Source organism: Salvia hispanica, chromosome 6 (genome assembly GCF_023119035.1).
Source record: "Salvia hispanica cultivar TCC Black 2014 chromosome 6, UniMelb_Shisp_WGS_1.0, whole genome shotgun sequence".
Classification (NCBI taxonomy): Eukaryota; Viridiplantae; Streptophyta; class Magnoliopsida; order Lamiales; family Lamiaceae; genus Salvia; species Salvia hispanica.
The window spans coordinates 46,770,298-46,784,248 of NC_062970.1; the positions used below are offsets into that span (position 1 = coordinate 46,770,298).

The window sequence follows — 13,951 nt, forward strand, 5'->3', positions numbered from 1 at the left end:
GAAAAATTTGTCAATTTTATGGTCAAATCAAATTCCATTGAACGTTAGTGAATTAAGATTAACATTGTTTTGTTACCAATTATAATAATCTCAAAATTCATCCATAATATCTTCTAATTTGGTGAATCTTAATTAAGTATGTTTTGTCACAAATTATAATATTCTCAATTTTCAAACTCCATCCATACTATAGTATCTTCTAATTACCCACCCATCATTAAGATGTGAATAAATATGGCATCCAATTACAATAGGAAAATCATGAATGGAATAAATAAATTCGTTTCCCTTTTTTCAAACATACAATATGATTTTATTTACCTAATAAAAATCAAATTAAAGTTTATTCTAAAACAAGAAATCAAATACACAACGCAGCTTCATCACTCTATAAATAATCCATCAGATCTTCGCTGTTCTCTCCACATACACAAAACCCACTTCAATTCGATCCCAATTTCGGATTTTTAAGCAACATTTCCCCTTTTTCTGCAAAATCTCGACGAATTTATCGAAGCTCCATAGCTGCAGATATTGAATCTCGATTGCCATTCGTTTCTGGTTAACTATTTTTCAATTTTTTCTCCGATTTTGGGGGTTTGATCGATTTGGGAAGACGCATGAGAAGGTTGGTCAAGCTGGGTATTTCGTCGAATTCCAACCATTTTATCACCTCAATTCACCTTTTTTCAAAAAACATTTTTTTACTATTCCTCCTGTTGTTGAGATTACCCAAGCTCCAATCGAGGTTGAGATCGATCGATTTCGCGAGTAATTTTAGTTGCAGTAGTAGCATTTGTTCCCTCTGTAGCGATCGCGGCCTCCATTGTTTGTTGAATTATGGATCCAAGCAGGTTTAATCGCCAATTGCGATCCAGTAAGTGTGTTTTTTGCTTTTGTAGTTATCGCTTATGATTAACTGGATTATTTTAATTGTTATAATAGCTCTGTTTTTAGAGTATTTTAGTGTTGTTTTAGCTGGATTTATGGTATTTTTTAATTCATAAGTCGTCTGGTTTGAGTGATTTTATCTAATTTCAATGGTTTGGGAGGAATCTAGTTGATGACATATGCTTGTTGTTTTCTACTTTATAGGAGTGTATAAATTGTTTGGAAGAAAATTAGAAAAAGCAATTTGTTAGTTTTGTGACAAATGCAGTCTTATATGAAATCTATGTACTTTTTAAAAGGTTCTTACTTGAGTAAATTTTCGCTGTGTAGATCTTTGTGATTCAAGCTTGGAGAGGAAATCGGCAGCCTCTCCATCAGTTATCGTCATAGGAGCTGGTTTTGCCGGCATTACAGCTGCACGGACTCTTCATGATGCCTCGTTTCAGGTATATATGCAGAGCTTCGGTTACTGTTTTCGTGGCTGAGGATACGTGTGCTGAAGGAAGTGATTTTGCAGGTGACCTTGTTGGAGTCTAGGAATAGGATTGGTGGCCGTGTTCATACGAATTATTCGTTTGGTTTCCCTATCGACTTGGGTGCCTCATGGTAATTGATGTTTGCTCGTACGCATTTTCATGTTGCAGGCATTGTATGCTACTTTTCGCTAACTGATGTATTCTTGTTCAGGTTACATGGGGTTGGCAATGAGAACCCATTGGCTTCGCTCATTGGGAGATTGGGACTACCACTTTACCGGACCAGTGGGGATAACTCGGTTTTGTACGACCATGATTTAGAAAGGTTCGATTTTTTTCCATCGCAACTTCATTGTGCCCATTTAAGTGCATACGCGACCTCTGTTATTTGAACTTGAGAAAGCATTTGACCTCAACTACTGTTTGCCTATTCGATCAATTGAACATCTTTTTGTGTTATTTACATTCATGATACGATTGGTGACTGTTTGTTTTTTCAGCTATGCCCTTTATGACAAGGATGGTAATCAAGTTCCGCAAGATTTAGTCGCAGAGGTTGGCGAAACATTTGAGGCCATCTTGAAAGAGGCACGTAACGACCATCTTCTCTTTATAGCGTAAATTGAATTTTTAGCATTCCTACTCCACAGAGCCTCTTTTAGATATTGGTTGTTCTGATTTCTGATTAGGTTTGCATTTTTCTTTTTCAGACTGATGTTATTAGACAGGAATTCAGGGAAGACATGTCTATTCAACGTGCTATCTCAATTGTTTTCGAGAGGAGACCAGACTTGAGGTTCTACATACACCAAATTTTGCATTTTTTATTTGTTTCGGATCTTGTGACAATTGTTAAGAGGTTGGGGGAATTTGTAGGTTGGAAGGTCTTGGTCATAAGGTGTTACAGTGGTACCTCTGCCGAATGGAAGGCTGGTTTGCTGCAGATGCCGATACTATTTCACTTAGAGGCTGGGATCAGGTTACTCACTCGCTCATACTTAAAATTTCGTTCTTTTGTAATAATCTTGAGGATCTTATTACCGTACATGTTAATATGTTCAATTAGTGATGAAATGAGTTCCTTAACAATTTATCGGCAAAATAAACATATAAACAACTTGCAATTAGCAACTAGACTTTAGCTCGTTCGATCATCAGGAATCAGAGTTTTTATTAACAGATTTTGTATTTGATTTATAGGAAGAGTTGCTCCCTGGTGGGCATGGGCTCATGGTCCGGGGTTATCTTCCTGTTTTAAATACTCTTGCAAAAGGTCTTGACATCCGCTTGGGCCACAGGTAACAGACAATCCACTTAGCTTTAATAAGTAATCCTCTCTGATATACAGTCTGAATCTAAAATTGGGTTTATTTTTTCTGGTTCGACTTTTAGAGTGACAAAAATCGTCAGAGGTCATAGTGGAGTAAAAATCACAGTAGACGATGGAAGAGTTCTAGTGGCAGATGCTGCCGTCATTGCTGTTCCTCTTGGTGTTCTGAAATCAAACAGCATCCAGTTCGAGCCGAAATTACCTGAATGGAAAGAAGAAGCAATCAGGGATATTGGAGTCGGGATTGAGAACAAGATAGTTTTGCACTTCGACACGGTCTTTTGGCCAAACGTAGAGTTCTTGGGGATTGTTGCTGAAACTTCTTACGTGTGCAGCTACTTTCTCAATCTCCACAAGGCCACAGGGCATCGGGTCCTCGTCTACATGCCTTCTGGACAACTCGCCCGTGACATTGAGAAAATGCCTGACGAGGCTGCTGCGAAGTTTGCTTTTACACAACTTCAACGGATGTTTCCAAATGCTTCTGAACCGGTATATTTTGGCTCTATCTATTTCTGCATTGATGCTATTCTATATGCAATTCACTGAATTCTCACCGCCTCATTGCATTATACGAGTTTTTTACTCCCCTCCCGATTTTTGGATGATCTCACATGTAACACTAAATATTCTACTATTTCTTGAGATCCTGACAAACTCTTGTTCATATATAAACATGCAGGTCGAGTACCTCGTTTCCCATTGGGGCACGGATGCAAATTCATTGGGCTCCTATAGCTATGATACAGTAGGAAAATCCCACGATCTGTATGAGAGGCTGCGGGTCCCAGTCGACAACCTGTTCTTTGCTGGTGAAGCGACAAGTATAGATTTTCCGGGATCCGTCCATGGTGCATATTCGACTGGTTTGATGGCTGCTGAGGACTGCAGGATGCGCGTCTTGGAGCGCCACGGAGAGTTGGATCTCTTCCAGTCTGTAATGGGCGAGGACATTCCAGTTTCGGTCCCACTGTTGATCTCGCGTTTATAAGCTCTGCGCATCTGCTTCTGTGGAACTCCCTTGTCGATTTTTGCTGGGACGAGGTACTGATTGCTATGTGAGAAACTGTGGTAGCCGGGAGGTCGCCTCGTTCGAATGATCAGAGTATCAGTTGATGAACTCTTCAGCCAGTAGAAATCAGTCTAGAAATATGGATTCTTGATTAAGCTGAGTTCCTATATATGATTGTTTATGTATCAAACTTGATATGATATACTGTACTACAATATTGTGAAACACTGGTTATGATTATGATTAGAGTATTTGCTAATTGATAGGTGTGGATTTCTTGGAGATGTGTGTGTTTTAGTTAAGAATGACAATTTTCGACACAATACGAAAACACGACAGGAACACATATGATCTGCACAAATGATTATCGTATCCGATCCTCCAATTCTTCGATAAGTTGTACGCGTAGATTTCATGTCGACTATATGCCTCATCCAACGGAAGTGTTCCCATTGCCCTGATTCGGCTGAGCCGAATGGAACCCGAAGTTGAAAAGGTCCGTCGGCTGCAAAAATTACAAATATGCCACTGGATATGAGCTTCAAGCCGCGAGATGATCTTACACGAGTTTTTGTGGTGCAAGAATTCTTGAAATTTTTGCATAGTCATATAATGGTTCTAGATGTCTGCTCTGATGGGCATCAGAGTAGACATCTGGAAGCATTGCAAGTGTGAGAAACACACCTGAGGCGATGCACTTTGCATCGAGTGAAAGTTCATGTAGTTAGCATACTGCTCTTGAAAACTCGAGGTCGGAATTTGGTTCAGATAATTAACCGGGTTCGGCATTGGTTTATGAGGCCCGACTGGAGCTTGGCTCGGTCCGTTCGTAGCTTGGTCAACGAGGGGCAAGCGCGACAAGCGCATTAGGTTTTGGATCCCCGGCAGCATGGTTGGCCCGATTCCCATCCCTACACGCGACATGTAGTGCTGCATGCCCGGAAGCATCATCGGCGCCATCCCCCTCCCCATCCACATCAACTACAACAACAAACATAGATTGAAACCAAAAACTCATCATAATCCACACCAGATCAGTTAGCTACCTGAATCTGCAGCTGCAAGGCCTTCATATACTCGATCGCCTCGTCTAACATGGACGCCTTGTCCGACTGCACGAGAGAAAGGGCTCAAACAACGAAACAACCAAATAGGCACAGTCCATTTCAAGAATCTTGAATTCTTGTTGTACCTTGTTGGCGTGAGGGATGAGCTCTTGCAAAGCCTTCATCTTCTCGTTGATCCGGTCCCTTCGCCTCTGCAAGGAAACACAACGACGCAGATGAAAATATCGACCCAACAAACACGAAGAATGACCATTTTTGTCTAAACTATGATCAATTCTTACTCTCTCAGACATGTTATGCACTTCAGCCACACGGCTCCTACGAGCAGCCCCGATCTTTGCCTTGTTTCCCGCAGCCGACTCCGACTCAGTCGCCTACACAACCATCTTTCAACCTCAATCCTAAGATCAATCAGCTAAAAATTAAGCAAAAAATTAAGATTGTTACACACATCACTCGGGCATTCGGACTCATCCATGTCACGGCTCTTCCTCTTGTGCCTGCTCGTCTCATTCGACAGGCTGCTCGTTTTCCACAGGCTACTACTACCAGATCCACCAGAGGCCGACGTCCTAGCCTGCCCGGGAGCCTCCCTCTCCACGCCCTCGTTTAACGCCCTCCCGACCCCAGAGCTAGAAGCCCAACTCATGTCAACTTCATTCACAACTTGGTTGCTCGCACAATGGCTCGACCCGACAGTCATTCCAGAGCACTCCAGGCTTTTCCCGGGCACCTCAAATCTCAGAGGTGGAGGCGGAGCAAAGCCTTCGGATGGAGGGATCTCAGACAAGAAATTAGCACAGAATTCCCTCTCAAATGATTCATCAATAGGGCAATCAATCCATGAAACTGCCCCATCACCATGTGATTGCTTTGCTTGTTTCCTATTGGTTTGACTATGCAACACAACCTCCCCATTTTGCCACAACAGCTCAACCAACTCATTCTCTAATCTGCAAACACAAGCAAAAGATGAATTCGAGCCACGGATCACGTGTAAAGACCGAGGTCTAGGGTTCGGAGACGAACAACAAAGCTTACCCAAGAGGTTTTCTTTGAAGAGGGACAGGGAATTCACCTCCAGCATCAGTGTTCCAATCAGGAAGACAAGAATCCATACCTTAAAAATTCTGCCTGAAATGGAATGAATAATATCAATTGTTTATAGTAGTAAAAAGTCAGATCATCAATAATGGAGTAGTAGTTTATTCTGTTTTACTTAAAAAGGAAACAGCTATGATTGCCATCATCCACACTTTTTTAACTCAATCAATCACCTATTTCTTTCAAGATCAGATTTTTTTCACCCTCTCTCTCTCATTCTCCCTCTCAGATAGATCAATATGTTTCTTACAAGAACCAAGAAGCTATGGAAATCTGAGATTACCTCTGGTAAGATATCAAGACCAATAAAAATCGAATCTTGATAACCTCTGGCAACTCAAGCAAGAACAATTTCAATGTTCAAGAATCAGACAAACAATCCACCAAAAAAATCCCTCATTTAAAAGAAAGGAAACATTTGCTAGAAAAAACAGAACACATTCAACCAACCATCACTATAAACAAGAAAAAAAGAACATATTTTTCTCGAAAAAAATCGAATCTTGATAACCTCTGGCAACTCCAGCAAGAACAATTTCAGTGTTCAAGAATCAACAAACAATCCACCAAAAAAATCCCTCATTTAAAAGAAAGAAAACATTTTTGCTAGAAAAAACAGAACACATTCAACCAACCATCACTACACACAAGAAAAAAAGAACATATTTTTCTCGAAAAAAATCGAATCTTGATAATTAGCCACACAAAATCAAGAATCACTCTAACCTTTCACACGCACAAACACACACACTAGAGGTGCTGAGGTGACACTTCTGAAAGAGAAATAGCAGCAGCAGCTGCTGGGAAGAAGAGTGATTGATGTCAGCATCAGCCAAGTTTTGATTGGTTAAGCTGGATCGCGTGGGCCCGGCTGCGAGAATGAAACAGCTGTGTGTGAGAGAGATCTACAGCTTCGATCTCGATAGAGGTGTGATCAACAAATGAGCGCCCAGCTCGCCACGTGGAGTTGTCCGATTTTTGGCTGCGGATTTAATAATTCTTTCTTTAATGGAGTAATTATTGTTAGTAGTATGTTAACTTTACACCTTATCTATTTGGGGTTAAGTGAGTATTACTATATCAAGAATTTTGTGTAGAATTTTGAGAAAGTAGATAGAGATCGGATGGGAATATCTTTTGTTGTTGAAGAAAGATTAGATTCGTTGGCCCCATTTTTTTTGGGGCGAGTGAAAAATGAAAAAAATATATTCCTAATACGAAAAAATAACTATGTAGATATTTCATAGTATTATATTTTTCAAACAATTTCAAAAGTCCCGATTTAGCTGATCCTATAAAATAATTGTATCTATAACGAAAATTAATTATAAAGAGAAGAAAAAAAATTTAATTTTTCGGACTGGCCTAAACTCAAATCCGCATTCATTCGTAGACATATTGCTGATGATTCATCTTGCAGCAGCTATGGCCTGTGGTGCTTGTGAAGAAAATATGGAACATATCTTTCGCTCTTGTCCCAATGTAGCAGCAGTTTGGTGTTTGGAGCTCTCTCGTTCCCCCCAACAAACGCAACAGGTTTTTCTCCCTGCCTTTTGACATTTGGCTCATGGAAAACCTTAATGATAAAAATAAAACTGATGATGGTGATTGGGGCTGCATATTTGGTTTGGTGGTGTGGAAATTATGGTATTCTAGGAATGATATTGTATTCCAGGATGCGAGCTTTAATGGTTCAACAATTATAGCTCAGTGTCGAGCTTGGGGAAGGGCTGTTAGATCTAATGAGATTAAGAAGCAGACTGTTAAGAATAGAGTCACTAAGCTCATCCAATGGTTCGCTCCCACTCAGGGCTGCTGGAAATTGAACACTGATGGCGCAGTTAAACTCTCGACAAAAGAAGCATCTGCTGGTGGTGTCATTAGGAACTCAAACGGAGAGTGGTTTTTGGGATATGCCCGACGCCTTGGGGAAAGCTGTGTGTTGACTGCCGAGTTGTGGGCTATATACGATGGCTTAAAGCTTGCATGGAAGCACAAACTTCAAAATGTTGTTGTGGAATGTGATAATATCACCGTAGTGCTCATGGTTAACTCAAGGAGGAATGAAGGCTGCAACTATAGCATTGTTAGACACATTTGGGCTTTGATTGATAAAGAGTGGCATGTAGAGGTTAAACATGTCTATCGCGAAGCAAACCGGGTGGCATACTTTATAGCTAACTGGGGTTTGAAGATGCACGAGATCTTTCAACTGCTAAACGATCCTCCAGCAGGCGTCGATCATCTACTTCTGCTAGATAAGATAGGTGAGTCTGTCTCTCGATCTATTGCTGCCTAAGCATTTGTATCTCTAGAGCTTTGGCTCTCCTCTTATAACCAAAAAAAAAATAGTACTGAAGTTGCTACTTTCATTCAGAACTTCTTGTTCTCCTTTTCGATTCTTTCTGGTCCTTGAATCTTGAGATATTTTCTTATTTATTTTATTCCTCTTTTTGATTGGCCAAATTCCATTCCTCTGCATTTTTTATATGCGCTACAGCTGATTTTATTTGATTTTCTAAATGTCATCTGAGATAAGTTTACATCCAAATATCAACATAGTCCTATCCTAGTCCAAGCCCAAACATTAGGCAAATCCACATCCCTGTATTCAACTAAACACAACTAAACAACTACAACCATTCAAATTAAAGTACATTTGTTCATCATACCATTGCTTCCACAATATATGTGGGCAAATCAGAGAGAAAATCAAATTTAGGGGAGAGGAAGAGAAACATAAAGAGATCTACAGAGCCTGTAAAAAAAGGGCTAGTAGAACCCTAGAAAATTCAACATACAAAGTTTTTTTTATTACAAGCTTCCTCTGAGACAACCATCTCCCAACCTGCATTACTACCCCTATCCTATCGGTTGACGACGCCACCGACTTTCCTAATTTCTACAGACATTAGGAGGAAGTCAAACTGACAGAGATATAACGAACACCACCACCGGCGATGCCTTACCTTAGGCTGTACATTTCACCCTTAAGAGTCAAAGGTTTCAATCCAGAGTTACAGAAAAGAAAGCTCTTTAGATTTAAAAGCATACAAGAGCTTCCGACATGAACTCACAGTCATGTAAGATAGTATAACAATAAAAACGAAGCAGAAAACAAATGCTTTCACAGACCTAAAAGAGAGGAGGAGGAGACACCGCCAGAGTGGACCGTCTGGTTGGAGGAGATCTTTGGAGTTGGAAGAGACTAAAACATAGAATCTTGAGGCGTTAAAATCTGCCCGACATATACACATACTGTCTCAATCTCTGTCACAACAAGACTTGGAACAGAGCTCAAATGAAGAACAAGCCAACAGAATAGCTTCCAGATATTTTCCATTTCAGCCTCTGACAGACTCGGGGTTTATCTGTCCGCTGTTTCCACCATGAGCATTAAATCCAGTAACGGGCATGGACCTCTGGGCGAAATTCAGTAGCAACTTCTTCTGACTCTCATCAGTATGAGGCAGACTAGCACGAAGAAGTTCCACGGGCATCTCTCTACTTACAGCCTTTGCAGCCTCTGGACCAATTGCCTCTGTGTTCGGTGCATTCTGAACAACTAACGACTGCACAATACTGTCATACTTGCTCACACAGTATTTTGTCAGGAGACCGAAGAAGGCATCGAAAGAAGCCTGCCAAAGTGCAGGATTAGGGATGCTGTAGTTTCCGCCAAACTGAGGATCTCTTAACAGGGTTGTAGCTCTTTCTAAAACAGACTTCAAAATGACTGATGCACCATCTCCAGCAGGACTGCCTACTGGACGAAGTGGCGGCTGTTCGGAGGAACAAACAACTGCAGCAAGACAAGCACTGAGTGAATTAAGATCCATTCCACTAACACATAGAGAGACTCTTTTGGCAAGATCGTTGATGGTAATAGTTGCTTCTGCATCAGATGGCAAGCCACCAAACAAAAATCTTAGATGGCGGAAGATGGCCATGCAAACTATTCGAGCCAGCTCACTACCAGGAATGAGTAGCTGAAGAAACTTTGAAATAAGTTTTCGGCCTTTGGACAAGGAAACTATTCGTAGAAACACTATATCATCCTTGGGGGAGAGACCCACAGCATTTCCATTTTTTCCCAAGGGATCAACTAGCTGAAGAGATGCAGCTAATCCTTCTAATAGAACATGACGTTTCCGCTTGAGCTGGCTCCCACCATCTTGAGGTTGAGTGAACTGTAACAGCCGATCAATGTCATCGACCTCAAGAAGAAGACTTAACCCATCTTCAGTAGTTATCCTAGCAGCAAGCATTGGCTCCTCTTCCAAAGGCTTCTCAGATAATTTCTGTTCAGCATTACCATCCCCACAGGCAGAGGGAGGAGGGTCAACTTCAAGAAGTGGACGAGGCCTGCGAATTGAAGAGAAGCAAACCCTTCCAAGAGCATCAACATGGAGATGTGGCTGTTGTTCAGAACTGTTACGGGAACGAGAAGATTGTTCTTTCTGGTGAGATGGGCAAAAACGAAACCTTGACCTTGTTTCAGCAGATTTCTTAGCAAGACTTGCTTGATGGTAATAATCGTCCACATACGGATCACTCCCATGGGTAGCAGCAAGCTGCATCTTAAGAATGCTCTCAATCTCTTCAGCAGTCATGTACTTAGATTTAATTTGTGGAAAATTAATCTCACTTTTATGGCTGCTGCTAGCATCAGACCCTTGATGGGAAAATCTGACAGAGTGTCTGCTCTTTCCAGATTTAGGTTTTGCTTCTTTCTTTTCTGCTAATCCATACTTGCTTAACTGTGCAGGAGAGGGGTAGGTATTATATATTTGTGACTGTAATGCTGAAAAATGGGCTAATGATGGTTGAAATGAAAGTTGTCCTCTCTGCTGCTGTGGGGACAGCAGATGTGATGGTAATAACCCATTTTGAAACTGATGCTGCATAATATTGTTTAAGAGAATAGACTGATCCCCATGAAGAACACCAGCGTGACTACTCCATTGATTTTGATGTTGATTGTGACGTGAGATATTGGGTGAGGATAAACGTGACATGTTTGGGTTATAATGGTATCCATGTGGCAGGCCAGACATATGGAGAGCAGAATTAGCTAATGAAGAGTTGCTCGAAGAAGAGAAAGGCAACTGAAGTCCACCAGAAAGAGATGACAAACTAATACGATGAGCACTATTTGGTGAAGCTTGTTGTGATCCTGGTGGAGGGAAAGAAGTGAATGCTGATTTTGGGACTAAAATAGGCTCACTAGAACAGTGTTGAAGCATTTGCTGCTGCTCAGGGTATGATGAAGTTCTATATAATGGTGTAGACTCTTGGCGGTACAATGAAGAACGATGTGGCTGTGATGACCATCTCTTGTTTTCCTCATAGCATTCTGAGTCTGACATGTGATGGTCAACCCAATCGGGAAAATCTGCTTCTCGTGCCCATTCAGTAGCTGATGAACCTGAAATGACAAAACATTAATCACAAAATTGTATGATAATTCATGAAATAGAAGGGCGAAAGAGAATACAAAGGAGAGGTAAGGAATGAGAACTTTTATGGTTCTAAACTCCCAACACAAGGAGAACAATATGGGCACACGGCATTTAAAACCAACGACCTGTCTATGGAGAAAATGGCACTTGTTATTGCTAAACATACTTCAACATGAACATGCTGCAACAGTAGCAGCAGTGCCCTAGAATCTGATTTCCCATAATATGGGTAACATTAACAATGAAGTCCTAAAGATTCTTCCTTCGCAAAGCAGTATCGTTCACAAAGTCCGCAATAAACCATATCTAATGAAGGACAACAGGCCCTTTGGTGACTAGAGTGTGAGCGGGTAGGGGTGAAGAAACACACATAATTAAAAATTTATGATTCGAAATAACCTAGGTCATAAGTACATACTTTCCCTTGAGAAAGATCCAGATCCTCGATCACCAATAACACCAGGATGCCTAGGTCCAGAAACAACTTTGTTTAACTGCAAAAGAATATAACAAAATAAATAAATACTACTCCATAAAGCAATACATGAACAAGCATCCGAAGAACCAGAATACGCCTACATACAAGATCCGAAGGACAAGTCAAATGCAACTTACCTTAGCAAATGTAGTAGCCAGATCATCTATTTCAGATAATGGTCCTAATCCTGATCCCTGTAAAAAAGAACAAAAGCATACAATTAATACCAAAGCACTCATTGCTCAAAGTCAAACAAAGAATTTGCCAACAAAACAGCTTAAAATCTACATATGACTAATAAATTACCAGCAGAAATGTACAATCTACAATCATAAAAATAGTTCCACAATGAAAACAAACCAATTCTTTTACTATCATTTTTACAGCTCACCTCATCTTTGTCAAACAAATGATACTCATTGAGATCATCTTCCCCACCAATTCTGCCTTCAACTCCAGAAGCAAACCCATCCTCATCTTCAAATCCCCCCAATTCCACTTCATCCACCGCACCTTTCCCAAAAAAAGTATACTGCGCAGCATCAAACCGCGCCGAATCTGCATCAAACAATACACAAACAACAAAATCAATCCACCAAGCTCGGCGCCCTAATTTCCACAACAAAATCGGTAAAAACAAAATCGCGAACCAGAAAATGAGCTGCTGGATTGGTCGGTGAAGTCGCTGAGATCCTTCCATCCAGATCTCTCCATAATCACGAAATTAATTATGAAAACCCTAGCTGCAATCGCATGAATTGTGAAATTGAAAACACAATTACCACCGCCGATAATTAGGGTTTTGATGCCGACGACGAAATCAGTCACTGTTTCGCAAACAGTAAGCTGTTGCCCGTGCCCATATTTATGTAACAGAGAGAGAAGAGAGAGAGAAATGGTGTATATATAAAAATTGTATGTATATTCGCAGAGAAGAAGATAAGAAGAGAGAGAGATTATTAATTTATTATCTAATCTTTAATTAATAAAAAAAATTGATTGTATTAATTGGGCAGACGTAGTAAGTAAGAATTTAACATTGACTTTTTTCATCCACGTTCATAATACTCTCTCCGTCTGCGAATAGGAGTCTCATTCATTTCTAGCACGGATTTTCACAAATATTAAGAAAAGTGGATGGAAGAAAGTGAATGGAATATGAGTTCCGCTCATATATATTACTCCCTCAGTTCTATAGAAATTAGTCATATTTCTTTTTTCGTCCATTCCATAGAAATAGTCACATATCCATTTATGGTAATCTTTTTCTCCTTCTTTTTTACTTTTTAATTTTTGGATCCACCATCCATTACACAATTTCAACTATTTTTTCTCCTTCTCTATTACTTTACCAAATTACGCATTAAAACTCGTGTCAACCCTAAAGAGCCAATTTCTATGGTACAGATGGAGTAGTTTTAAATGATACGTGAGTGCAATGAGTTGGTGGAATGTGTTCATTTATAGTAATTATGAACCGGGACACTTATTCGCGGACGGACCAAAATGAAAAACCGAGACTTCTATTCACGGACGGGAGGGGTATTACGATATTCGTGCTTTATAATTTTTTAAATATTTTTTATATTTTGTGATCGTACGTTTTTAATTAATATAATAATTTAATAAACTAATTATGAGCACAATAAATTAAATAATTATAATATCAGAATCGACAATTTCGTGCATAGTGTTTGGATATTGGGGGAATCTTGATTTATATTCGAAGGGATTTAGTTATTTCTGTTTTTTATGATTGCGATTTGTGTTGTTATTTAATTAATATTGTCAATCCTTCGACATGTAACACTACCGACCATTTATATGATAATACATTAATATTGAGTTGTCGCTTGATCTAGGGTCCATTATTTTATTGTGATTTTTGGGGAAATGAAAAATATTTATTTTTCGAATTATCAATGTATTTTTTTCCATGTACGTCGACATCCCATGATTTTATTTAATTGTTGTGATATTTTCTATTGACTAGAGATGTAGAGTGTTTTTGTATATATATACAACTAAAAGACTTGACCTTAAATCAAAGGTTGATAACTTTAAGAATACGAAGCGTTTGTGTTAAAATAACACCTCTTAAAGTGACACCATATCATCACGTATCAACAAT

At 39.8% G+C, this 13,951-nt stretch overlaps 3 protein-coding genes across 5 annotated transcripts; 1 reads left to right on the forward strand and 2 right to left on the reverse strand.

Moving 5' to 3' along the window:
• Positions 1–392: 392 nt before the first annotated feature.
• LOC125194139 (polyamine oxidase 2-like) lies at positions 393–3,968 on the forward strand. The gene is made up of 10 exons (XM_048092189.1): positions 393–877; positions 1,222–1,337; positions 1,409–1,497; positions 1,579–1,692; positions 1,868–1,955; positions 2,078–2,163; positions 2,244–2,346; positions 2,568–2,665; positions 2,760–3,189; positions 3,380–3,968. Exons 1-10 carry the CDS (start codon positions 841–843, stop codon positions 3,686–3,688), a joined length of 1,470 nt encoding a protein of 489 aa, XP_047948146.1. The 5' UTR covers positions 393–840; the 3' UTR covers positions 3,689–3,968.
• Positions 3,961–6,736, reverse strand: LOC125194140 (transcription factor PHYTOCHROME INTERACTING FACTOR-LIKE 13-like). Of its 3 annotated transcripts, XM_048092192.1 has the most exons (9): positions 6,607–6,692; positions 6,164–6,209; positions 5,818–5,910; positions 5,228–5,729; positions 5,058–5,150; positions 4,902–4,967; positions 4,756–4,821; positions 4,394–4,690; positions 3,961–4,214 (listed from the first exon to the last, which is right to left on the reverse strand). In XM_048092192.1, the coding sequence occupies exons 3-9, from the start codon at positions 5,892–5,894 to the stop codon at positions 4,140–4,142; spliced, it is 1,176 nt and encodes a 391-aa protein (XP_047948149.1). In that variant the 5' UTR covers positions 5,895–5,910; positions 6,164–6,209; positions 6,607–6,692; the 3' UTR covers positions 3,961–4,139. The 3 variants fall into 3 exon arrangements, with proteins under 3 accessions (XP_047948149.1, XP_047948150.1, XP_047948148.1); XM_048092193.1 differs by lacking the exon at positions 6,164–6,209 and having other exon boundaries at positions 6,607–6,736; XM_048092191.1 differs by having other exon boundaries at positions 6,164–6,694.
• A 1,880-nt stretch (positions 6,737–8,616) lies between these two features.
• On the reverse strand, positions 8,617–12,724 carry LOC125193977 (protein PAT1 homolog 1-like). Its single transcript, XM_048091952.1, has 5 exons — positions 12,471–12,724; positions 12,212–12,378; positions 11,958–12,014; positions 11,761–11,836; positions 8,617–11,308 (listed from the first exon to the last, which is right to left on the reverse strand). The coding sequence occupies exons 1-5, from the start codon at positions 12,532–12,534 to the stop codon at positions 9,225–9,227; spliced, it is 2,448 nt and encodes an 815-aa protein (XP_047947909.1). The 5' UTR covers positions 12,535–12,724; the 3' UTR covers positions 8,617–9,224.
• Positions 12,725–13,951: the final 1,227 nt, after the last annotated feature.